Consider the following 26,022-nt stretch of genomic DNA (forward strand, 5'->3'; position numbering starts at 1 on the left):
CTTTATTGAAGCAGAAAGGATTTCAGTATTTAGGTTTTCTCATGGGGTGCAGAAAGACAAACAGATGCAAATTAAGAGAACTGGAGATCTGGATCTATGACACATTATTTAGTTAATTAAAATCATCAGGCATTCCTTTCTTTAATAATTGCCAAAATTTGGAAAAGTTTCAATATTTAACTAAGTTCGGGAGAAGGATGGTCATGTAATCCAACCAATCAGTGCAAGGGGTCTGTATATATATATCTGTTTTTGCAGCATCCCTACTCCTTCCCATTCCATCACACTTAGCTGGTATCTATCACAGTTATTGCGTTGGAAATACTCTGGGTTCAGGCTAAAATTCAGAACTTGTAGCTCTCCCCTCAGACAAGCCGAAAAATATGTTTTATTATCAAATTTGAAAATGTGACCTCTGAAATGACATATTAGAGATTTACATCAGGTGTGATTGGATGCTCCAACCATTGTGAAGATCTTTGTGAAGATTTTCTCACCTAGTACCAAATAATTTAATTGAAAAGATTTGAAGTTCTTTACTGACTTTTTTTTCGAGGGCGCACGATACGAAGCTCATCACAACATGTATGTAGCCCGTCATGTGTGTGGCTTGTCATTTCAGAATATGTGTATGGCGCGTCATGTCAAAATACGTGCCTGCTGCACATGCGTCGAAAGGGTTTATGATAAAAGTGACGCACATGTTTGTTTAATCAGCATCTAGTATTAAGTGAGTGTCTTATGAGTATTGGACTTTGCTGCTGTAACATTGCTGCAGGAGGCGTAATGACATTAAGCACTGAACGAAAATAGTCCCCTGCCATTGAAAGTTACTAAGGGGACTTTTTTCGGCTTCTGCGCAATGTCATTGCGCCTCCTGCAGCCATGTTACGGCAACAAAGTCCTAAGCCGTTTCTCAATGTCAAGGAAGGATCCTCGGAAGCTAGAATTTCAAGGATGCTACGTCATCGACGTCCGTCGAAGGACTGTTCCAATGTCGAGGATCCTTGAAATTTCAGCCAAGGACTGAGTCCTTCGTTCGAGAAATATCCCATATACAGGAAAGGATGCAAATTTGTATCCTTCGCGCTCTTCACGCGCTGAAATCACCCACAATCCTATGCGCGCAGCACCGAAAGCACACCTTTCAATCACGCAATGACGTAATGACGTGCACTTGCTAGCCTGTTCCATTTAACGTGTTCTCCGAATGCTTAAAAGGAGCGCCTCGCCTAGCCTCTGAAGGAAGTGACTTGTAAGGACTAGTCCTGCCAAGGAAGTATCCTTGACATTGAGAAACGGGTCTTGATTGTTACGTCAGAATGAGAGTATAGTTCCATATCTGCCTAGAAAATCGGAGCTTTTCATTTTTTTAGTACACGATGTAAGTAAGAGTCAAGTTTTAAATAGGAAAAATATTGAAGCTCTTTTTTAGGTGCAATGCTAATGGCCTAATCAGATTCTATGGATTGTGCTAAGCTATGCTAAAAGTGCTAGCGCCAGAACCAGTGATCAGCTAAATGGATTCCAAAACGGTAAGAATTAAATGTTAAACCATAGGGGAACTGGAAAATTAACATATTTTAAAAAAATGGAGGGTCCCTTTAAATACTGAAACTTTCCCAAAAGAAAATTATTAAAAATTAAGCAATTATCTGATGATTTTAATGAACTAAATAATGTGTCAGAGATCCAGACCTCCAATTCTCTTAATGTGGATCTGTGTGTCTTTCTGCACTTCATGAGAAAACCTAAATACTGAAATCCTTTCTGCTCCAATAGAGATTTATGTCAACTAGTATCACAGCTTATGCCAAAATAATATAAGTTCAGACATTTCATTCTTTGATCATTTCTGGGAAGAAACATTAAATTACGAACCCACTTTATCTTTTTTTATTTTGATTTATTTTTCCCATTACAATCAAACATAAATCCAACATCATCGAATGACAAAGATCATCACTTCATTTCCTCATTATAACATCTACAGACACATAAACTATATTAAATGATCAGTAACATCATGTGTACATAAGCCTCAGCTTCAGCATCCATACAGTTTGTTGATCCTCAGGATGTCAATGTTAGACAGCTCCTGTCTCTGTCCGATTTGCACAGATGCATCAGGAATGGGAGTGATGGTTTCCTGCCCATATTGGATGGCGAAAGCTGTATTTCCATAATGCATGACGGAGCCGTAGTCGTATGGAGTGTTTTGGTTGTTGGTGTTCTGTTTCTGGAAGTTGTAGGCCATATCAGGAGAGATGTTTGCCCAGTTGATCCTCACGTACTGGTCACGATCGCTCCTGGTGTGCTCGTGGTAGAAGCCCAGGGCGTGATTGAGCTCATGTTCAACGATGCCATGATACACACAACCGCCCCTTTTGAGGGAGACCACCTGTTTGCCACCTGTCCTACCAAGAGACGAGTAACACCTGAGAGGAGAGAGAAAACAACAGCAGATATAAATGTTCTGGTCTTCTTCTTTAGGACTGAGAGCGGTTAAATGTGTCTTGTTGATATCTTATGATTGTCCTCACCCATCTAGGTTCTCAATACTGATGTAGTCGATCTGAGATGATCTGGGCACAAAGCGGATGCAGGTTTTGCTGGCGAAGGACGTCATGGCGCTCTGGATAGTACTCTTCTCATAATATGCTGCAGATGAGACAAACCACAGTTTGAGAATCACATTTATATGAACCATGAGTATTACTGAAGGAGGTTTACTTACTGTATTCACTGCTCACTATGTAAGGGACCTCAACTAGATTGTTAGCGTTTTTCTTCCAGAAACAGTTGTTGTTTAAGCAGTAGAGAGCATTTCTGGTTTTGGGAAACACCAGATCTCCTTCAAGTAAGATTTCAGCAGATCCTGTGTGTAAAGAAATTTATATTGATGAAGTTACCCAATATGTTTTGATCAAAATTTGCTTTTTATAGCAGTTATTGTTGAAATTGACAATAACTTGACAAGCTGACTGACCATTGTTGGTCTCTAAAATCTTTGTAGTGAGGTCAACATTTTCTGGCTCTGTTAAAATATCTGCAAGCTTCAGCTCCTGTTGATAGACAAATGCATAATATTACTCATATAATGACTCTTTATTATCTGAGTGTTCAGAGAGACTAAACAGGTTCTTACTGGTAGAAAAACTGCCTGGGAGAAGCCAACCAGCAGCATCAGAATGGAGAAGGAGGCTCTTGGATCCATGTTGTCTCAGTGTATGGAGATGTTCAGGATTCTCCTCTGCTGAGGTTTGGTGTCTGTGTGCTGTCTCATCTGGACTTTATATTCAGCTGTGTAGGTGGGTCTACAGAGGGATTATGGGTACATCTTAGTGTCCAGGGTCTAATGTGTTTAACTACAGGGAGTTGACCTTATCCATTAGTCCAAAACCTTACAGAAGATACCTGAGATTGTTTTACTAATCCACTAAAGTGGACCTTATGTAAATTTTGGATTGGTATTAAAGTGCCCACAAACAGTAATTTATAAATCATATACTGACACAGATTTACAGAGAATACTTATTTGTTAAATCATATTAATTGACTGATGCTAAATGTGAAGCAGCATCAGATGAATACAAGAGACCAAAGTTGAGCTTCTTGTGGTTTATAATTCTGTTTGACTGTATTTTCACTTTATATGAACTGAATACTTTGAAATAAACTGAATAAAACCATCTGGGAGACTAGCTAAAAGTAGCTTAGGCTGGTTTAAGGTCTTTTCAGTAGGAAGTTGTTCTCCAACATTAAAAGTACTTCATTATAATGTCTGATGTAAACCACAAAGTATTCAGTTCATATGAAGTAAAATTACAAATTAATCGTAAGGAGCTCAATTTTGATCTCTCTAAAGCTAGGGCCACACCAAAAGATCTGGACTTTAACTTAGATTGTCATTAAATCAAATCGGACCAATTTCAGCCTAAATATCTTTTGTTGTGTACCAGGCTTTAACTGTTTATGGTGCACACTTTGAATTGATCAATGAAGGTGTTCTCACAAATGAGCATTTTTAATAAATCTGTGAAATTAAAAAACTTGTATATCGCTATTTGGTGGCACTTAATAACAATCAAAAATTTACATTAGGTCCACTTTAGTGGATTAGTAAAACAATCTCAGGTATCTTCTGTAAGGTTTTGGACTAACAGGTGAGGTCAATGTTCCTCCCTGTAGTTAAACACATTAGACCCTGAACACTAAGATGTACCCATAATCCCTCTGTAGACCCACCTACACAGCTGAATATAAAGTCCAGATCAAACAGCACACAGACACCAAACCTCAGCAGAGGAGAATCCTGAACATCTCCATACACTGAGACAACATGGATCCAAGAGCCTCCTTCTCCATTCTGATGCTGCTGGTTGGCTTCTCCCAGGCACTTTTTCTACCGGTAAGACCCTGTTTAATCTCTCTAAACACTCAGATAATAAAGAGTCATTATATGAGTTATATTATTCATTTGTCTATCAACAGGAGCAGAAGCTTGCAGATATGTTGCTATCAGAGCCAGAAAATGTCGACCTCACTACAAAGATTTTAGAGACCAACAATGGTCAGGCAGCTTGTAGATTTTTATAAATTTCAACAATTACAATCATAGGAAGACATGTTGTGTAACTTCATCAATATAATTTTCTTTACACACAGGGTCTGCTGAAATCTTGCTTGAAGGAGATCTGGTGTTTCCCAAAACCAGAAATGCTCTCTACTGCTTTAACAACTACTGTTTCTGGAAGAAAAATGCCAACAATCTAGTTGAGGTCCCTTACATAGTGAGCAGTGAATACAGTAAGTAAACCCCCTTCAGTAATACTCATTGTTCATATAAATGTGATTCTCAAACTGTTGTTCATCTCCTCTGCAGCATATTATGAGAAGAGTACTATCCAGAGAGCCATGACGTCCTTCGCCAGCAAAACCTGCATCCGCTTTGTGCCCAGATCATCTCAGATTGACTACATCAGTATTGAGAACCTCGATGGGTGAGGACAATCATAAGATATCAACAAGACACATTTAACCGCTCTCAGTCCTAAAGAAGAAGACCAGAACATTTATATCTGCTCTTGTTTTCTCTCTCCTCTCAGGTGTTACTCGTCTCTTGGTAGGACAGGTGGCAAACAGGTGGTCTCCCTCAAAAGGGGCGGCTGTGTGTACCATGGCATCGTTGAACATGAGCTCAATCACGCCCTGGGCTTCTACCACGAGCACACCAGGAGCGATCGTGACCAGTACGTCAGGATCAACTGGCAAAACATCTCTCCTGATATGGCCTACAACTTCCAGAAACAGAACACCAACAATCAAAACACTCCATACGACTACAGCTCCGTCATGCACTATGGAAAAACTGCATTCGCCACCCAGTATGGGCAGGAAACCATCACTCCCATTCCTAATGCATCTGTGCAAATCGGACAGAGACAGGAGCTGTCTAACATCGACATCCTGAGGATCAACAAACTGTATGGATGCTGAAGCTGAGGCTTATGTACACGTGATGTTACTGATCATTTAATATAGTTTATGTAGATGTTATAATGAGGTAATGAAGTGATGATCTTTGTTGGTGTTGGATTTCTGAAACATTTGATCATTTTGGAAATAATAAAGCAAATTAAATGGCAAGATGAAGTGTGCTTGTAAATCAATGTCTCTGATTTGTCTCTGACTTAAAAGGAGAGTATTGTTCACTTTAAATGAACATGGACAAATGCATTGCATGCATTTCTTTTCATGCATTTTAACTATGAAAGGCATGACCAAGACTTTATCATGTGATGTCATTTAGTCAAAATGATCTGAACTGATGTTGAGTAACTCAGAAGCATCTTTAGTGAAAGAAGTCTCTGATCATTCTCCGATCATCATGAACAGTGAGCTGATCTTCTACATTAATGGCAAAAAGGTATGTTTCCATCCCAGATATTAATTTTTAAATTTTGATCTATATGTGTTTTTCCCATCTTGAAGTGGTACGATAATGTATCATATTTCAAATTTAACATAATTTAACTGTATCATATTCCTGCAGCCTTAAATAATATTTACAATATTAACACAACTTAAGTGCACTTTAAAATAAGGTGATCAGATTTTTGTAAATAAAAAGTGGGGACATTTCCTAGTTCAATGCTTAAAATATAATTGAAATCTTAATTTGTTATTATCTATGAACTAAAAAATAGGGACAAAGACTTTTTGAATGTTTTCGTCTTTTTATTGTTGTGGGTTTCTGGAGGACAGAACACAAAAAAAACTGTCCACAGAAAACTGGGACATCTAATCACCTTAATTTAAAGGAATATTTCACCTCAAATTTTCAATTATGTTGTAATTTAGTAACCCTCATGTTGTTGATAAATTTCTTTGTTCTGCCGAACACAAAGGAAGACGTTTTAAGAAATATATGTAACCAAACAGTTGTGGAGCATTTTTTTTCTACATGTGAATGCAAGTTAATGTTATTTGAATAATAAAATATGAATATTTTAACAACTAACTAATAACTTAATTAAAATTAATAACTAATAAGAGTAGCTAGCCCTAAGCTAACAAATTGTTATTATCTGTGCGAGTTTTAAGCCTTGTGAAAACTTATTTGTACTCTTGTGCTTTTAAGGATTTGTAAATGATACATTTTTGTTCCAAAGACATTTTGTACAGCACTTTGGTCAACCACTGTTGCTTTAAATATTACTATTCATAAGCTATTTGTATAACCTAAAAATATCCAGCAACAAATGGCATGACTAAATGTGCTTTTCTGCATCTTGGCACATGATAGCACATGCAGGCTACCAAATAAAATCGTCATCTTTCGTGCATGATGCCATGAAAACGATTTACTACACATCATGCATGCTCTCTCTCTCTCTCTCTCTCTCTCTCTCTCTCTCTCTCTCTCTCTCTCTCTCTCTCTCTCTCTCTCTCTGCCCCTGAGAAACATGTGCACATCATATTTAACTATGTTAGTGAGCACATTTAAACTGTATCGTGTCTTACGGCAGTTTGTGCTATAGACACTGTGGTTGTTGTTTATGTCTATGTGGTGATTTAATATGCTTTAAGTCAAACACTTGTAAATAATTCAACACCATTGATGAGTATTTTCTCTATAAAACTGAAGTTTTCAAAATATGTGTTTTAAAGTCGCCTCAGTTTCCTGCATCACAAACATGTAACCAATCACATCAACACAGATGAACGAGTGGATCAGGAGTTCGAGTAATAGATATTATGTATGGATGCTGCATGCTTGGCACTGAAACCGGACTTGGTACTGAAACTGCAGAATGTAGCATCTATTCACATATATGTCTATGGTCCAAGATGGTGCGAAAAGTGGAGACGGACCAATTTTCAGTGCGATTGAGTAGAGGAAGTGACTCATTTGCATATTTATAGATCCGCTTATACTAAATGAGGAAAGGGTGTTGAGATACATTTAAGCTGATTTAAAGCATGAAGAAATTACTGTCGCAGGTAAAACTTTTACATATGCTATTATGATGCTCAAAGATGAGTTTTAAGGGATACAATTATAGACTGCAGGGGGACTTTAATGTAGTTTCTACACTATGGTTTATTAAAATTCATGATTATGACTAGGTTGAATGTACAGCTATACTTCTATAGCTAAATCTACACAGTTACATTTTACGCATTCCTTTCATATTTTCACTCAAAACTTTTCTTATTTTAAGAAAACTAAAAATCTGTGTCATGTTTGTGTTAGATTGTGGAGAAGCATGCCGACCCAGAGGAGATGTTATTGGCTTACTTGCGTAGGAAAGGTACAAAAATACACCACGCTCAATTTCTAATGATTTCCAACAAAACAATTATTTAAACTGTACAGTACCAGACTAATATATCTATCAAATCCTCTTTTTTTATAAATTGTGTTGTATTTGTTTTAGTGGGTCTGACAGGCACTAAGTATGGCTGTGGTGGTGGAGGATGTGGAGCCTGCACTGTTATGGTGTCCAGATACGATCCTATTGAAGAAACTGTGCTGTATCTTCCACAATTATGACAAAAAATGTATTAAAACCGTATTGATGTCTCTATAAAACAGTTTTGTATTTTATTATACTTTGTTAGCTGTTTGCTGTAAAAATACTATCCTTAACATGCTCCTCAGACACAGGGCGGTAAACGCTTGCCTTCAGCCGGTTTGTTCCCTGCATGGTGCTGCTGTGGTTACAGTAGAGGGCATTGGAAGCACCAAGACCAAATTACATCCAGTTCAAGTACCAAAGAAACAAAATATTTATAGCTTATGAAGTTTTTGAGTAAAAAAAATTGGCTAAAAATATGTTTTAAATATATGCTAAATGTATAAAGTATAAAATGTATAAGTATGTATAAAATATAAAATTATAAGTATATTTTATATATATTTTTTTTGTAAATTTTTTGTAGATTTGAAAATATATTTTTTGCTGCATAAGCATTTTCAATTCTGCATTGTGTTCATCAGGAGCGTATAGCAAAGGCTCATGGGTCTCAGTGTGGTTTCTGTACACCTGGTATGGTGATGTCCATGTACACATTACTAAGGAACAAACCTCAGCCCACTATAGAGGACATTCGGGAATCACTGGGAGGTAACATGAACACAGCTACAAATGTTCTAACATATTTTGTTTGTTCATTTTTGGTAAATATCACAAACATTATAATAAACTTGCAGCATAACATTACTACAAACGTCTGCTTCACATCAGAATCCTAGTCATTCAGTTTATTTTGTGATGCTGACCATCTGACTAAACACTATCCTTAAAGCCCCACTGTGTAGGATCTACTCCCATCTAGTGGTAAAACTCTATATGACAACCAACTGATTATTACTTTCTAGCCCCCCCCCCCCCATTCGGAACGCGTTTTAACTAGTACGGTGGCCCTGTCATGCCAAGGTTAACATGGCTTCCAGTAGCTAAAGCAAAAGCAATGAAAAAAATGAACAATTTGCATTGTCCTTTGCCTGTGATCTGTCAAAGCACACAGATTTATGTTAAACATGTAAAAAGTCTGATTGTCATGATATGTCCGCTTAAAATCACATACAAAAAGCAACCATAAACGTATAGCTTTATTGTAAAAAAACATTTAAATTTAATTTAATTAAATTCTGCTTGTGTTTTCTTTCCTAAGGAAATCTTTGTCGTTGTACCGGCTATCGGCCGATTATCGATGGATTTAAGACGTTTTGTGAGGTAAGGATGTTTAGTACGAAATAAAAGTCACTACAAATTAAAAGTCATGCATTTCGAATTGACTGCACAGCACAAATTTAATCTTTAATTATTTTTTTTCCAAATGTTTAAAGGCTCAGACTTGTTGCCAAAACGATGGAATAAATGGAAAATGTTGCATGGAAGATGGCAAATTCCACAACAAGGAATCTGATGTGAGACCTGTTTTTAATAAACCTAAAAAGTTTTTGTAATGATAGAAAAACCCAACATAGGGACAGAGCGCAGCGCGTCATAACCTGAAAACCACGCCCACCCGTAGAAAAAAGTGGATCGGCGACTACATTTCCTCCTAATGGATGCAGTTCTACTAATAGTAGTACTATGAAAAGTTGCCTGTTTTTACTTTTGTGTCTTTAAATGCTCGTTTTTTTGGGGGGTCGACAGCTTATAAAAACTTATTTACAGATAAAACTTAAAAACAGAATAATGCCTAAAAGCTGCTGTGTGACAAGGTATACAGCTAACAAGCCAAAAAACCCAGAAATAAGTTTTTATAAGCTGTCAACCCCAAAAAATGAGCATTTAAAGACACAAAAGTGGAAACAGGCAACTTTTCATAGTATTAGTAGAACTGCGTCCACTAGGGGGAAACGTAGTCGGCGATCCACTTTTTTCTCCTTAAAGGCTGGGTTTTTTCGACTCGACAGCTTATAAAAACTTATTTCTGGGTTTTTTGGCTTGTTAGCTGTACATCTTGTCACACAACAGGCATTATTCTGTTTTGTTATAAGCCAGAAATGACAAGGATGCGGCCTCTCGCAATACAAAGTCAATGGAGATGGTTGGATTGTTCCCCCCGGTGGGAGTGGTTTTCAAATTTGCATAACTGCGCACTGTCTCTATAACAATAATTAGACTTAATATTCATCATTTTAAACAGGTTATATGTTAATTTCTGCTCTGTAATACTCTGTAGATATCTGAAGAGCTTTTCAGCACAGATGATTTCCTACCTCTTGACCCAACTCAGGATCTTATCTTTCCACCAGAGTTACTGGTAGGTAAACTGGTTTGTTAATGCATTAACTGTTAAAACTACTAACACAACACTAATTTTATATCTGTCCTCCTTACATCAGCTTTTGGCAAAACAAGATCGTGGTGAGCAGCTTTGTTTCCAGGGTGAAAGGGTGAAGTGGATCTCCCCAGCTGATCTAAAAGATCTAATCAGGCTAAAAGCTGACTACCCAAATGCACCTCTGCTGGTTGGGAACACAACATTGGGTTGGTTTCAAGAATTTAAGACATTTATGGAAACATTACAAACAAGCAATTGAATCAATGAATCATAGCCATAAAAACATAGCTGTAAAAATGTTTCTTCTCGTATAGGACCAAAGATGAATTCGAAAGGAACTATCCATCCTGTTGTGATATATGGTGGAGATATTCCAGAACTGAGAGCCATCAAATGGAAAAAAAATTGTAAACAAGAAAGCTAAAATCAAAATGAATTGTCAAATTATAAAATTTGAGATCAGTCACTTTAAATGTATTGTGTTGTGAGCAGGTGTGACCATAGGGGCCGGATGCAGTCTGTCTGTTTTAAAGGAGACCCTGCTGCAGGGAATACAGGATCTCGGTCCGGAAAAAAGCAGAATTTATCAAGCCCTAGTTGAAACCTTGCAGTGTTTAGCTGGCAAACAGATACGCAACATGGCTGTGAGTAACAAAAAATATTTTTATGGAGAGAGAAAGTTTAAGAGCAGTTAAAGCTGGAATCCGTAACTTTTGCCTCTCTATCGCCATCTCTGTTTGAATAAAATTGCAGGTAACTTATCTTTAAGTTTGTCGATAAACAACTTCTAAGTTAAGAAGCTCAACTTCTAAATCATTATTATTAGTGATGCACCGATATGTATCGGTCGCCGATATGTATCGGTCGCCGATATGTATCGGACGATTTTTGATGATTTTGAAACCATCGGCATTAGCACAAAAAAGGCAAATACCGATTGTTTATTAATTAACTGCGTAAAGGCAATAAGTTGCATGTCTGTTGCATAACCCAACATTTAAAAAAAAATCTCGGAAAAAGACAAAAATGTCGCCAAAATTTTAACTTACTTTGTGCCTCTTTTATTATGTTGGTCAGTTGAATGTTAAATAGATCCAATACATGTTCAGTAAAAATGATTTGATGCAGAAATAAACTAGCTAATAGGCCAACTGTATGGACGGTTTCAGCAGTTACAACATGAACAAGCGGCTTTCGTTATCAACACATAACTTCCGGTAAACTCCGTTAAGAATAAATAACAACAAAGTCCTTTTAAAGTAGTTTATTTATATAACAAGCTAAATAAACAACACGTAGATTAACTAGGAAACCAAAACATTTGTTATTTTCGATGAGGTATTTGTTCAAGAGTTCGGTTTAGCAACTGGTCAGACCATTAAAAAAACTGAAACCGGAAGTAAAGTTCCGACTAGACTCGTAACCGCGTCACCGCACATGCGTCCGATGAAGCCGTTTATAGTATTGTATACAAGTGTTTAATATCAGTATCTGCATCGGTCAATAGTTGTCTTTTTAAATGGGTATCGCCCCCCAAAAATCATATCGGTGCATCCCTAATTATTATAACCTTACTGTTGTGAATCTGAGTAAGATAAGGAGACATTTTTAAACACAATCATTTATGTACTAGGCCAATGGCCGATTTGTTTGTTTTTGAAAGTTTTTTTAACCAAAAAAAGTTATGTATCGAAGCTTTAAAGTAAAACATTTCTTAATTTTGATATAAAATTAACTGAGTATTGTTATTATTTTACAATATGTAAGTATTTTACTACTGTAATATGTATTTATGTAATTATTTTACAATATTACACATTTCCAATGTTATATTTTTAGACCATTGGTGGAAATATCCTGAGCGCCAACCCCAAATATGACCTAAGCAGCATTCTTGCTGCGGCGCAGTGTACGCTACACATCATGTCATACGGTAGAGTCAATATCATAAAACTTTAATGATTTGTAAATTATACATATTAAAGGGACAGTTCACCCAAAAATAAAATTCTGATATTATTTACTCACCATTCAAACCACACTTTGTTTTCTTTGTGTTGTGCAACACAGTAGGCAGAATGTTGGGGACTGACAACCATTGTGTCATTTCCCCCAAAAAAACGTGAATAGCGACGGTGGTTGTCAGTAACTGCGAATGTTAAACATACAGGTAATGGAAACACGTCAATTTAAGCAAAAACTCCCATTTTAGTCGCATCTATAAGTGGAAACGCCGTCATGTCACACATTTTTTTTATCGACATTTAGAGAATATCCCAAGTTTTAAGCAAATCTGTAATGGAAATGCAGCTAAAAACTAATACATTTTTGGAACACATGAGGGTAAATGATAACAGAACTTTTTTTGGGTGAACTATACCTATAAACTACTATAACTATAAATGTATAAAGTAAATCACTCATGTATTTATTTAACATTACATTGGATTAAAAAGTGGAACTAAATAAGCATTTTTTTATAAATAGGCTACTGAAGTTTTCTTTCTTTGTGCTTCAGATGGTGCAAAAGAGGTGAATCTAAATGAGGAGTTTTTCACAGGTTTTGGTAAAACACTGTTACGACCAGATGAAATTCTGTTTGCTATTGACATCCCTCACTCAGGACCAGTGAGTTAACCCAAATGCTTGATTCAGTCAATCCATTTACTCTTTCGGGGAGCCTCAATACTGGCTAAATTCAATCAATTTTCACGACAGCTAAGCGCTAATCTGTGTGTTTTCCAGTGGGAGTTTCTGTCGGCGTTTCGTCAGGCGCAACGCAGAGAATTCGCCTTCTCTATCGTGAACGCTGGTATGAAGGTGGTACTTAGTCCCGACTCAAACATTGTGAAAAATCTGGATATATTTTATGGAGGTGTCGGACCCACTCTGGTGCAAGCAAGCCAAACCTGTAAAAAGCTTATGGGAAGGTAAAACTATTTAAGTACAAATTATATACCCCCAAAATCTGAACTAAATTCTAATTCTATTCCTAATATGTGAATGATGATTTCTCTGTGGCAGACCATGGGATGAGACGCTTCTTGCAGAGGGAATCCAGCTTTTAGAGGAAGAGATTACTATGCCCTCTACTGTCCCCGGTGGACAGGAGGAGTATCGCAAGACTCTTATTCTGAGCTTCTTTTTTTAAATTTTATATGCAAGTGCTGCTAGAGTTGAACGAGAAGGTATACTACTGTTTATAAAAAATTGTTAAAATTTATTTAAGACCCAATTAAATGCTGTATTTCTGTATCTACAGGAGGTTGATGTAATTGGTGTGTCATTGGACTATCTCAGCGCACTAAAACCATTCAAAAATGAAGTACCACAAGGAAATCATTCTTTTCAAGTAAATGCATCTAATTTACTCAAGATGAACAAAATTCATTGTAATCATTTGATAACTTTTTGTATCATTTTGAAATACTTTAGTTTAATTTTCAACCAAATAATAGCTTGTTTCAGAGACTCAGTCTATAAGTGACCCAGTGGGACGCCCCAATGTGCACAAGGCCGCCCTTCAACAGGCTACAGGAGCAGCTGTGTATTACGACGATATCCCCTCAGTCAAAGGAGAGCTATTTGTGTTCATGGTAACCAGCACCCGAGCTCATGCAAAGATTGTGTAAGTTAGATGAATCTTCCTTCTGTTATATTTGATGGCGAAATGCATTTGTAAATTAAACTTTCACACTCTACATCTTGTGATATGAGTAAGTTTATTTTTCCACACGCAATCTAAAAATGGGAAATCCAACACCAATGAAAGACAAAGAACATCTACACATAACCTCTATTAAACTACTGTATCAGTAACATCACATCTTCATAAGCCTCGGCTTTAGCATCCATACAGTTTGTTGATCCTCAGGATGTCGATGTCAGACATTTCCTTTCTCTGTCCGATTGACACAGACGCATCGGGAATGGGAGTGATGGTTACCAATCCGGCCTGGATGGCGAAGGCCGTTCTTCTGTAGTGCATGATGGAGCTGTAGTCGTATGGAGTGTTTTGATTGTTGGTGTTCTTTTTGACGAAGTTGTAGGCCATATCAGGAGAGATGTTTTCAAAGTTGATCCTGATGTACTGGTCACGATCGCTCCTTGTTTGCTCATGGTAGAAGCCCAGGGCGTGATTGAGCTCATGTTCAATGAGGCCATGGATCATACAGCCGACCTTGCTGAGGGAGACCACCTGTTTGCCACCTGTTTTACCAAGAGACGAGTAACACCTGAGAGGAGAGAGAAAACAACAGCAGATATAAATGTCCTGGTCTTCTTCTTTAAGACTGAAAGCGCTTAAATGTGTCTTGCTGATATCTTATGATTGTCCTCACCCAGATTTGCTCTCAATACTGATGTAGTCGACCTCAGATGATCTGGGCACAAAGCGGATGCAGGTTTTGCTGTGGAAGGACGCCATGGCATTCTGGATAATACTAATCTGATTAGATGCTGCAGAGGAGATGGACCACAGTTTGAGAATCACATTTATATGAACCATGAGTATTACTGAAGGGGGTTTACTTACTGTATTCACTGCTCACTATGTAAGGGACCTCAACTAGATTGTTGGCGTTTTTCTTCCAGAAACAGTTGTTGGTTAAGCAGTAGAGAGCATTTCTGGTTTTGGGAAACAGCAGATCTCCTTCAAGCAAGATTTCAGTAGATCCTGTGTGTAAAGAAAATTACATTGATGAAGTTACCCAATATGTTTTGATCTGAATTTGCTTTTTATGACAGTAGTTATTGAAATTTAGAGGAATCTACAAGCTGCCTGACCATTGTTGGTCTCTAAGATTGTTGTTGTGATGTCCACATCTTCTGGCTCTATTAACATATCCGCAAGCTTCTGCTCCTGTTGATAGACAAATGCATAATATTACTCATATACAGTAATGACTCTTGATTATCTGAGTGTTCAGAGAGACTAAACAGGGTCTTACTGGTAGAATAAATGCTTGGGAGAAGCCAACCAGCAGCATCAGAATCGAGAAGGAAGCTCTTTGATCCATGTTGTCTCAGTGTATGGAGATGTTCAGGATTCTCCTCTGATGAGGTTTGGTGTCTGTGTGCTGTCTCATCTGGACTTTATATTCACCTGTGTAGGTGGGTCCACAGAGGGATTATTGGTACATCTTAGTGTCCAGGGTCTAATGTGTTTAACTACAGGGAGGAACGTTGACCTCGCCTGTTAGTCCAAAACCTTACAGAAGATCCCTTAGAATGTTTTACAAATCCACTAAAGTGGACTTAATGTTATTACTGGATTTTATTAAGGTTCTTCAAAAACAAGAGGTATACTAGTATACTAGTTTTCCATTGACACAGATTTACAATTAATGCTCGTTTGTGAAAACATCCAAAATGTGCACCATCATCAGTTGACCCGGAGAAACCCAAGCTTAGCTTCTTATGTTTTTTATTCAACATATGTACTGAATATCTTGTAATGTCCAACAGACATTATAATGAAGTAAGTAATGCTAAACAAAAACTCTTTTAAATATTTCTCGACCCCGGTTGCTTCAAAAATATCTCCATGTTATCACCATAAGACTTGAATTAGCAGAATTTCACACATGGTTTTCATCTCTACCACATTTGCCTATGACTTCAGTGATCCATGAGGTTCGTTGTCTTTATGGTTGTTCATCAGTTTTGATTGTTAAGGACCCATTTCTGTAGTTCTTGGATATTTTTACTTACTGTACAGTATGCATCTTCACAGAGTTGGAGATTCATCTACAGTAAATTACCACTAATTCTGCATACATCATAAAACACACTGAGCTTTGTTCTGAAAGGTGTTAATGTCACTTGACAGTATAATGTATTTGATTTATTGCTTTACGAGTAATACAAAAGTCCCTTTAGGGAAGTCACAGCCTCACAGCATTCGGCGACCATGTTTGCAACGCCTCCGGTCGGCTATTGCAATCATGCAAAATTAAAGTCCTATCTACTTAAAATGGGGAATACAGATATGTTTCAAATTGTGTGCTTAAATAACAAGTAAACACCAAATTTCAGATCAACAACTAATCCTGACATCAGCTGTACCATAACTTTATTTCTTAAGCTCAAATTGCACTTTCCCCAGGTTACTTAGTTCACTTCAGAAGTAAAATTTTTAATGAATTACTCACCTTTATTATCATCTTCAGGACACAAATTAAGATATTTTTGATGAAATCCAAGAGCTTTTTGATCCCCCAATTGACAGCAACACAACTCCCACATCTAAGATCCAGAAATGTAGTAAAGACATCTTTAAAATAGTCCATGTGACTGCAGTGGTTCAATCTTCGATTTATGATGCAAACAAGCAATAGAAAAACTTTATTCCACATTTACTTCTCTTTTCTTCTCAACTCGTGTGTGAATGCACATCAGAGACTGACATGGTATAGAAGAAAATGTGGAAAAAAGTAGTTTTTTATGTAAAAATGTACTCTCGTCCCTTCATGAAATGAAGATTAAATCATTGTAGTCACTTGGATCATTTTACCAATGTCTTTACTGCCTTTCTGGACCTGAAATGGGAGTTGCATTGCTGTCAAAGGGGGTTAGAAAGCTCTCGGATTTCATGAAAAATATTTACATTTTTGTTATGAAGATGAATAAAGGTCTTACATGTGTGAAACTACATGAGGACAAGTAATTCATGACACAAAAAATGTTATTCTGAAGTTTCTCTTTAAGCTATTACACATGCTCAAATGCTGTTGAGTATACTTCACAACACCATACAGAGCCCTTTACTGATGATTGGCTTTTTTTCTGGAAGGCGGGACTTTTGTCACTAGAGAGGCCATATTGTGAGTAGCATCTCCCCCCATTCATAGTAATAGCAGTCGTACATTTTATTATATCCATTATCTTTGGTAATAGTGTTAGGGACACATCGATGTTAACAGTTTATATATATATTGATGCTTAGTAGACATAATAGTGTTAACTTTAACATTATCAGTTCTAGTTATTATGACTCAAACAGTTTATAATCAAACTTTGAGTCAGTTGTATTTCTTGTCATTGTTGAAACATGATGAGGGTTGACTTTACAATAAAGTCATACTGTATCTCAAACATGCATCGCATTTAAAATGTTAACGTCTAATCCAACTCTTGATACATGTCTATTGGTTTTATTTTATGGTCCATAACTCCTGTTCTCCTAGTGTTCACCTGTGCCGACCATAAAAAAATATATGTGGTGATGTCTTTTCTGTTCCTGTAGAGATCTTTAGATTCATTTCGATCAGATATTGAATTACAAACAAGCTCCAACTTGTCTTTTAATTTGCTTTATTTTTTCAATACAATCAACATTTCAGAAATCCAGCACCATCAAACAACAAATATCATCACTTCATTCCCTCATTATAACATCTATAGACACATAAACTATATTAAATGATCAGTAACATCACATGTATATAAGCATCAACTTCAGCATCCATACAGTTTGTTGATCCTCAGGATGTCGATGTTAGACAGCTCCTGTCTCTGTCCGATTTGCACAGATGCATCAGGAATGGGAGTGATGGTTTCCTGCCCATACTGGGTGGTGAAGGCGGTTTTTCCATAGTGCATGACGGAGCTGTAGTCGTATGGAGTGTTTTGATTGTTGGTGTTCTGTTTCTGGAAGTTGTAGGCCATATCAGGAGAGATGTTTGCCCAGTTGATCCTGACGTACTGGTCACGATCGCTCCTGGTGTGCTCGTGGTAGAAGCCCAGGGCATGATTGAGCTCATGTTCAATGATGCCATGGTACACACAACCGCCCCTTTTGAGGGAGACCACCTGTTTGCCACCTGTCCTACCAAGAGACGAGTAACACCTGAGAGGAGAGAGAAAACAACAGCAGATATAAATGTTCTGGTCTTCTTCTTTAGGACTGAGAGCGGTTAAATGTGTCTTGTTGATATCTTGTCCTCACCCATCTAGGTTCTCAATACTGATGTAGTCAATCTGAGATGATCTGGGCACAAAGCGGATGCAGGTTTTGCTGGCGAAGGACATCATGGCGCTCTGGATAGTACTCTTCTCATAATATGCTGCACAGGAGACGAACCACAGTTTGAGAATCACATTTATATGAACCATGAGTATTACTGAAGGGGGTTTACTTACTGTATTCACTGCTCACTATGTAAGGGACCTCAACTAGATTGTTAGCGTTTTTCTTCCAGAAACAGTTGTTGTTTAAGCAGTAGAGAGCATTTCTGGTTTTGGGAAACACCAGATCTCCTTCAAGCAAGATTTCAGCAGATCCTGTGTTTAAAGAAAATTATATTGATGAAGTTACACAACATTCTTATGTAACTTCTTATGGTTGTATTTGTTGAAATTTATAGAAATCTACAAGATGCCTGACCATTGTTGGTCTCTAAAATCTTTGTAGTGAGATCCACATTTTCTGGCTCTGATACCAACAAATCTGCAAGCTTCTGCTCCTGTTGATAGACAAATGCATAATATTACTCATATACAGTAATGACTTTTTATTATCTAAGTGTTCAGAAAGATTAAACAGGGTCTTACCGGTAAAAAAAATGCTTGGGAGAAGCCAACCAGCAGCATCAGAATGGAGAAGGAGGCTCTTGGATCCATGTTGTCTCAGTGTATGGAGATGTTCAGGATTCTCCTCTGCTGAGGTTTGGTGTCTGTGTGCCGTCCGATCTGGACTTTATATTCACCAGTCTAGGGGGGTCTACAGAGGGATTATGGGTACATCTTAGTGTCCAGGGTCTAATGTGTTTAACTATAGGGAGGAACGTTGACATCCAATAATCCCAAACCCATCAAGGAATCAGGGGATGATTGTGTGTTTTTTAAACTAATTGACTTAAGTGGATGGGTTGAACTGTGAGTCCCTTTGGAATTCATGGTACAGTCTTTTGGTCATGCTATTGTGATCATGTCGCTTTGCATTACTAGAATGTCTAAAGTGCACTATCAAATTAATTGTAACCACCTTATCTTCACATTAGATCTATCGATGCATCAGTGGCTTTGGCCATGCCTGGAGTGGTCACCTTCATATCTGCTCAGGATGTACCTGGTCAAAATCGAAGACTGTGGTTCAACAACCCAGAGGAAGTTTTTGCTGAAGAAGAGGTCATTAGGGATACCTTGTCATGTCTTTTAATATATCTATAAACCCATGATCTTCCTTAAATTTCAGGTCAGTCCTAGTGTTTTATTTATTTGTTTGTCCTTAACAGGTAATCTGTGTAGGGCAGATTATTGGGGCAATTGTGGCAGAGAACAGAGAACAAGCTAAAAGAGCAGCTGGCCAGGTGGTCATTACCTACCAGGACATCCAACCTGTATTTTTCACTATAGAGGTATTTGTAAATGTAATCACATTTTGGAACATAATGTATAAAGATACATACAATGAAGGTTCAAGAATTTTATTTTTTAGGAAGCCATCCAACATCAGTCATTTTTCGAACCCAAGAGAAAGCTGGAGAGAGGAAATGTGGAGGAAGGGTTGGAGAAAGCAGACCATATACTGGAGGGTATTCATGACTGAATCTCTGATTTGGATCTGAACCATCTGAGTTAAGATCTGTTTCATCTTTCTTTTATTTGTTTTTTATTATGATGTGCCACAGGTGAGATATACATGGGCGGTCAGGAGCACTTCTACATGGAAACTCAGGGATTGATCGCCATTCCTACGGGAGAGGCAGGAGAAATGGATCTCTATGTTGCAAGTCAACATGCAGCTTACACTCAGGTCAGTACGGGTGCATTGCATAAACAAACATCTTATTTTGCAATGTGACGCATTAACGGCATTGCTTATTATATTGATAACACCACTTTCTATATTAAACCGTAGGAAGTGGTCGGTATCACCCTTGGCATTGACTCCAATAAGATCACATGCCATGTGAAGAGGCTCGGAGGAGGATTTGGTGGGAAAGTCATGAAGATTGCATCACTATCCGCCATCACTGCTACAGCCGCCTACAAGTACGGGAAATAAAATGCATTTCACTTTCATAAATTTGATTTATTATTGTACTACATTTGCAAAATTATATATTTTTAACCTGCAGAACCGGCCGTGCTGTGCGATGTGTATTAGAAAGAGGAGATGATATGCTTATCACCAGCGGCAGACATCCTTTCCTGGGGAAGTATAAGGTACTGTGGCATTATGGGTAATCGAGTTTTTGACTACATTGGACAACCACATCACATCATTGCATCTTTTGTCCCACCTTCCTCAGGTCGGATACATGAATGATGGGACCATCGTAGCTGCTGACATCACGTATTACAGTAACGGAGGATGCAGCCTCGATGAATCTTCCTTTGTATGTTATTTCAGCGTCTTTAAATAAGTATTTTACAATAAAGCATATTGGGTTTAGACAATTTTCAGTGCCCCCTGTTAAATATCCTTTTCATTGAAGTAAAACTGGTTGCTGTTCATGTTTAGAAACCAGCTGTATTTTACATTCAGATCATGGAGAAAGCTCTCCTTCACATGGATAATGGCTACAAGATCCCTCACCTTCGCGGCCGTGGCCTGGTGTGCAAGACCTATTTACCATCTTATACCGCGTTTCGTGGGTTCGGTGGACCTCAGGGGCTGACCATCATAGAGAGTGTCCTCCATGAAGTGGCCGTCAAGTGCGGCTTGCCTGCACATCAGGTAAGACCTGTTTTTTTGGAAAGTTGATTAAACAAGTCTCAAATAGGAGTCCTCATGTAGCCCATTGGTTGAAACTTTGGATTGAATCATCCTAAGAGGGCCCTATTTGGACCATCATAAAATATCTTAAGATTTTTCTGGCATGATTCAAACTTTGAGTCCAACTTTACTCCACAGGTGAGGGACATCAACATGTACAAGGATGAGATGTGCTACACCCACCACAAGCAGCTATTCTCACCCCGTGACATGGTGCGATGTTGGACCGAGTGTTTGGAGAAATCCGACTACCACCAGCGCCAGTTGTACATAGAGCAGTTCAATGCACACAATCACTGGAAGAAGAGAGGAATCTGCATCGTCCCACAAAAATTTGGAATTGGATTCTCTAAGGGCTTCTACAACCAGGTAGGGTGAAAATTGGTAAACATGTTTGCTTTTACTCTTATAGCATTACTATATTTACTCATTTAGCCCTAAGTCGCGTTACATTGGTTACCATCTACCGTCTGTGCTGGTCAGGGGGCAGCACTGGTGAGCATCTACAAAGACGGATCAGTCCTGGTTTCTCATGGAGGAACCGAAATGGGTCAAGGTATCAACACCAAAGCTGTACAGGTAAGACCACAAACAATAGCTTAAATACTAACTCAACCAGAACGATGACAATCTCAGTGTTTTCTTACTGCAGATTGCCAGTCGCATTCTGAAGGTCCCGATGTCCACGATTCACATCAAGGAGACCTGCACAGGAAATGTGCCCAACGCTGCACCGTCCGCTGCGTCCTTTGGTACCGATGCTGTTGGAATGGCAGTTAAGGTATTTACAAATACTTTTAAAAAATTAACAATTGCAGAGCATATGTATTATTGAGTGTTGCTTATGGTTAATATTTTGCACGCAGAACGCTTGTGAGAAACTCATGGGACGTCTGGAGCCACTTATAACCATGCATCCTCAATACACATGGAAGCAGCTGGTCAGTGTGACATCCAGGCAATCGTATAATAGCTTTCGAATAAATAATAAGCATTGATTTAGATACGATAGATCTAACTTGTGCTTTTGTGTTTTCAGGTGGTGGAGGCATACTGCCAGAAGATCAGCTTGTCTGCTACAGGTTTCTTCATGTGTGTATTTAATCATGTTGTAGTATAACGGCATTTCAAGCAATAAAAATATCAAAAAACTCTTGAATAAGATGCATAGCACAACGTTTGGTTTTAAGATGCATGCTTTGAAAACAAGACTTAATATTTTAAACAGTATAAAGTTAATGTATCATGTTTTAATGATTTTTCTTTACTGTAAAGATGAAATGCTCACTCCGAATATGATTTTTGCAGTTTAAATGTTTCACATAAAATGCTTGGAATAAATTATTAATCATTTGCTTATTTATATCAGGGGTCCACACACTAGCATCGACTGGGAGAAAAGTGAGGGACCTGCTTACTATTACTTTACTTTTGGGGCCTGCTGCTCCGAGGTGGAAATCGACTGCCTGACAGGAGATCATAAGGTGCTTATCTACCTCTAATATATTTAAAAATATTATGTGTTAAAATTGTGTCTTATATCGGGCAATCTGTGTCAATCGTCCAAATGTCTTTTTATTTAATGCTTGCATGTTTATAAATTTAATATCACATTTTATTGCCTGTGAAATGATATTTTACAGAACATTAGGACTGATATTGTGATGGATGTTGGTCGCAGTATTAACCCTGCACTTGATGTCGGACAGGTACAGAATTTTAATATTTAGTAGTGAAGCACTGAAAGTGCACAAAATGTTTTTTTTTTATATTTGTACTAAACTTAAAATTTTACTTAAGAAACTTTACAAGAAACCAAAGTTTGCAAAAAATATAAAAATTTAGTAACATGTTACTAGGGTTCTATTCGTTTTCCTTTGTTAAGGTAAACTAACAATGAACATAACTTTAACAGCATTTAAAGCATTTTTAGCACATGTTAATTTCAACAAATGTATCTGTACACTGCAAAAAAAAAAAAAATTCAAGAAAAAAAACTGTTCTTATCCGAGTTGATTCAACAAAAAAATTTAAGGCAGCAAAGTATTTTTACAGTGCACAAAATCACTTAAATTTGATATTATTGGTCTAAAAACTAGACTGATTTTCTTGGATCGTTTTGCTCACCAAGAAAAAGCATCTTAATTTAAGAATTTTTAGATATTTTTACTGAAAACAAGACAAAAAAAAACGAATACATTTTTTTTATTGAAAATAATTTTTTTCAGTGTAAACATTAGTAAATTCAACAGAAATTATAAACCAACAATGATAAATAAACTAACAATAAAAAATATGTTAGCTCGTAAATATGTTAAATATACTTTTAAATATATTTCATAATATACAAAAATGGCCAAAAATATATTTTCTGTAACATATTTATAAATATGTTTACAAAAAATATTTTTTCAACAATATATTTTGGCATATTTAAAAATATATAAATTTTAAACCATTAAAAAATATTTTTAGCCCTCCATATATTTCAATCCAAAGAAATATATTCACGTCGCATTGAAAGAAAAACTTTGTTTATGTTACGAACCTGTAAAGTTTTAAAAAGTTTCAAATTAAATTTATTTTCAACTTCAAAATATACTTTATAAAATCAACTTGTATTATATTTTTTAAATATATTTTGGCAAAGAATACATTTTTGCTATATGAGATGTTAAATTAGGAATGTATTTGCTTTCCCTTGAAATATGGGTTAAAACTAATATATTTTTTTCTTGAAAATAATTTTTTTGCAGTGTAAACGTTAGTTAATGCAACAGAAATTATAAACCAACAATGAAGAATAAACTTACAATAAAAAATATGTTAGCTCGTAAATATGTTAAATATACTTTTAAATATATTTCATAATATACAAAAAATTTCTGAAATATATTTTAGAATATGTTTACAAAAAAATATTTTTTCAACAATATATTTTGGCATATTTAAAAATATATAAATTTTAAACCATTAAAAAATATTTTTAGCCCTCCATATATTTCAATCCAAGGAAATATATTCACGTCGCATTGAAAGAAAAACTTTGTTTATGTAACGAACCTGTAAAGTTTTAAAAAGTTTCAAATTAAATTTACTTTCAACTTCAAAATATACTTTATAAAATCAACTTGTATTATATTTTTAAAATATATTTTGGCAAAGAATACATTTTTGCTATATGAGATGTAAAATTATGTATTTGCTTTCCCTTGAAATATGGGTTAAAACTAAATCAATTTCCAAATTAAATAATATATATATAATAATATTTCCATTTCTTGGTTTGATTTCCAAGAAATGCACGTTCTTCAACATGTAGCTTGATGACACTGCAAATTGCTTCGGATTAGGCATAATTGCATAAATAAGTCAAATACATGATTGTGTAATGTATGTGTTTGTGTATGTATACAGGTGGAGGGTGGTTTTGTCCAGGGTATTGGATTGTACACTATAGAAGAGCTTCATTTTTCTCCTGAGGGCGTGTTGTTGACCAGGGGTCCGTCTCAGTATAAAATCCCAGCTCTGTGTGACGTCCCTCCACAACTTAATGTTCATCTGCTGAGCGACGCAGAAAATCCTCACGCCATTTACTCCTCAAAGGTGAGACGCAGAACATGCTGATGTCTGTATTAACGTTTAACTTTTATTGAAAATTATGGACAAAACAACATCTCAAATTATGTCTAGATATCCAAGATGATTACACTTTGCAGGTCAGGGTGGTTTTGTGCATTATGAACACATTAAGTAGTAATACATTATTTTCACATCTTTGGAAAGGACAAAAAATACTGATGATTCATCTTGCACTACATGAAGTCCCTCCCTCCATTATAAACCATCTTGTTGTTTGTTTTTTAGGGGATTGGAGAGCCTCCGGTGTTTTTCGGCTGCACTTTGTTCTTCGCCATTAAAGAAGCGATCGCGGCTGCACGGAGGGAGAGAGGCCTGAGCGATAGTTTCTCTCTCTCTTCTCCGGCCACTGCAGAAAAGATACGTATGGCCTGTGAAGATTGTTTCACTCGTATGGTAGGCGAATCTGAGCACCAAAATTCATACTGGTTATTAAAAAAATATTGTAAATATAAAACACATATTACATTAAAAAAAAATGTCATGTTGCATTTTACAGGTGCCACGGGATGAGAAAGTGAAATCCAAACCCTGGGCCATAAATGTATGAAGAGATCCAAGCGCTACACTGTAAAAAAAATCCGTAGAAATTGCAGCTGAGTTGCCGGTAATTTACCGTAGATTTAAATTTATGTTATTTACTGGCAACATTTTGTTCAAAGTTAAATGAACATTTAACATTTACAAGTCTGTGTCTTTACAGAGTAAAACTAAAAAACAGCATCAAGCAAAACATTCTGGGAAACAAAATCTGAAGCAAAAAACAGAAAAAGGTTGATGATGATTTCTGGTTCCCAGAATGCTTTGCATGAGGCTGTTATTGTATAGTTTTATTCTGTAAAGATAAAGACTTGTTAATGTTTAAAATTTATTTAACTTTGAACAAACTCTTGCCAGTAAATAACATAAATGTAAATCTACGGTAAATTACCGGCAACCCAGCTGCAATAACATTGAAATTTTTACGGACTTTTTTTACAGTGTACTTTATTCTGGGTATACAGCCAGATATGAGTGGTGTGTGAAGTTGAATATGTTCAACATCATTAAAAGTAGTTCATTAATTTTGGACATTTTTAAAGGCCAACCAGTTAATTTATTTATCTACAGTAAGTTAGATTTGGTGTGACAACATTTAAAGGGACACTTCACTTTTTTTGAATATAGGCTCATGTTTTAAGCCCCCCTAGAGTTAAACACTTAAGTCTCACCATTCCGGAATCCACCCCGCCGATCCCCGGGTCCGGCGGTACCACTCCCAGCATAGCTCAGCACAATCCACCGAATCCGACCAGACCACCAGCATCGCACTAAAAATAAACAGACAGCCATTTTGCTAAATGTTTTGTCACTCA

General features: G+C 36.8%; 4 protein-coding genes across 4 annotated transcripts; 2 read left to right on the top strand and 2 right to left on the bottom strand.

The window, feature by feature from the left end:
• Positions 1-1,919: 1,919 nt before the first annotated feature.
• Positions 1,920-15,679, bottom strand: LOC129452677 (hatching enzyme 1.2-like). Its single transcript, XM_073861850.1, has 5 exons — positions 15,255-15,679; positions 15,091-15,166; positions 14,840-14,980; positions 2,544-2,661; positions 1,920-2,438 (listed from the first exon to the last, which is right to left on the bottom strand). Exons 1-5 carry the CDS (start codon positions 15,321-15,323, stop codon positions 2,048-2,050), a joined length of 795 nt encoding a protein of 264 aa, XP_073717951.1. The 5' UTR covers positions 15,324-15,679; the 3' UTR covers positions 1,920-2,047.
• On the top strand, positions 4,343-5,621 carry LOC129452676 (hatching enzyme 1.2-like). The gene is made up of 5 exons (XM_073861849.1): positions 4,343-4,411; positions 4,456-4,573; positions 4,669-4,809; positions 4,886-5,003; positions 5,109-5,621. The coding sequence occupies exons 1-5, from the start codon at positions 4,343-4,345 to the stop codon at positions 5,497-5,499; spliced, it is 837 nt and encodes a 278-aa protein (XP_073717950.1). The 3' UTR covers positions 5,500-5,621.
• aox5 (aldehyde oxidase 5) lies at positions 5,848-25,234 on the top strand. The gene is given in 36 exon segments (XM_055216672.2): positions 5,848-5,929; positions 7,760-7,817; positions 7,944-8,040; positions 8,168-8,276; positions 8,507-8,633; positions 9,184-9,245; positions 9,359-9,439; positions 10,204-10,284; positions 10,367-10,511; positions 10,620-10,712; positions 10,798-10,949; positions 12,145-12,238; positions 12,824-12,933; positions 13,051-13,235; positions 13,330-13,447; positions 13,449-13,493; positions 13,568-13,657; positions 13,764-13,933; positions 19,308-19,434; positions 19,542-19,664; positions 19,745-19,841; positions 19,938-20,062; positions 20,168-20,301; positions 20,388-20,475; positions 20,562-20,648; positions 20,798-20,989; positions 21,167-21,397; positions 21,512-21,607; positions 21,681-21,809; positions 21,895-21,969; positions 22,068-22,120; positions 22,398-22,512; positions 22,672-22,737; positions 24,446-24,634; positions 24,896-25,063; positions 25,167-25,234. Coding segments are annotated over 36 exon segments (4,002 nt in total). The 5' UTR covers positions 5,848-5,890; the 3' UTR covers positions 25,218-25,234.
• Positions 17,683-19,196, bottom strand: LOC129452675 (hatching enzyme 1.2). Its single transcript, XM_055216677.2, has 5 exons — positions 18,859-19,196; positions 18,692-18,770; positions 18,448-18,588; positions 18,254-18,371; positions 17,683-18,154 (listed from the first exon to the last, which is right to left on the bottom strand). The coding sequence occupies exons 1-5, from the start codon at positions 18,925-18,927 to the stop codon at positions 17,764-17,766; spliced, it is 798 nt and encodes a 265-aa protein (XP_055072652.2). The 5' UTR covers positions 18,928-19,196; the 3' UTR covers positions 17,683-17,763.
• Positions 25,235-26,022: the final 788 nt, after the last annotated feature.

The sequence above is a fragment of the Misgurnus anguillicaudatus genome, chromosome 23, assembly GCF_027580225.2.
Source record: "Misgurnus anguillicaudatus chromosome 23, ASM2758022v2, whole genome shotgun sequence".
NCBI classification, from domain to species: domain Eukaryota; kingdom Metazoa; phylum Chordata; class Actinopteri; order Cypriniformes; family Cobitidae; genus Misgurnus; species Misgurnus anguillicaudatus.

Coding starts and splice junctions, on each gene's coding strand:
- LOC129452676 (XM_073861849.1), top strand. CDS start 4,343: ATGGATCCAAGAGCCTCCTTCTCCATTCTGATGCTGCTGGTTGGCTTC. Junction 4,412..4,455: donor CCCAGGCACTTTTTCTACCG/GTAAGACCCTGT, acceptor GATAATAAAGAG/TCATTATATGAGTTATATTA. Junction 5,004..5,108: donor AGTATTGAGAACCTCGATGG/GTGAGGACAATC, acceptor CTCTCCTCTCAG/GTGTTACTCGTCTCTTGGTA.
- LOC129452677 (XM_073861850.1), bottom strand. CDS start 15,323: ATGGATCAAAGAGCTTCCTTCTCGATTCTGATGCTGCTGGTTGGCTTC. Junction 14,981..15,090: donor AATCTTAGAGACCAACAATG/GTCAGGCAGCTT, acceptor CTTTACACACAG/GATCTACTGAAATCTTGCTT. Junction 2,662..14,839: donor CATAGTGAGCAGTGAATACA/GTAAGTAAACCC, acceptor TCTCATCTGCAG/CATATTATGAGAAGAGTACT.
- LOC129452675 (XM_055216677.2), bottom strand. CDS start 18,927: ATGGATCCAAGAGCCTCCTTCTCCATTCTGATGCTGCTGGTTGGCTTC. Junction 18,372..18,447: donor CATAGTGAGCAGTGAATACA/GTAAGTAAACCC, acceptor TCTCCTGTGCAG/CATATTATGAGAAGAGTACT. Junction 18,155..18,253: donor AGTATTGAGAACCTAGATGG/GTGAGGACAAGA, acceptor CTCTCCTCTCAG/GTGTTACTCGTCTCTTGGTA.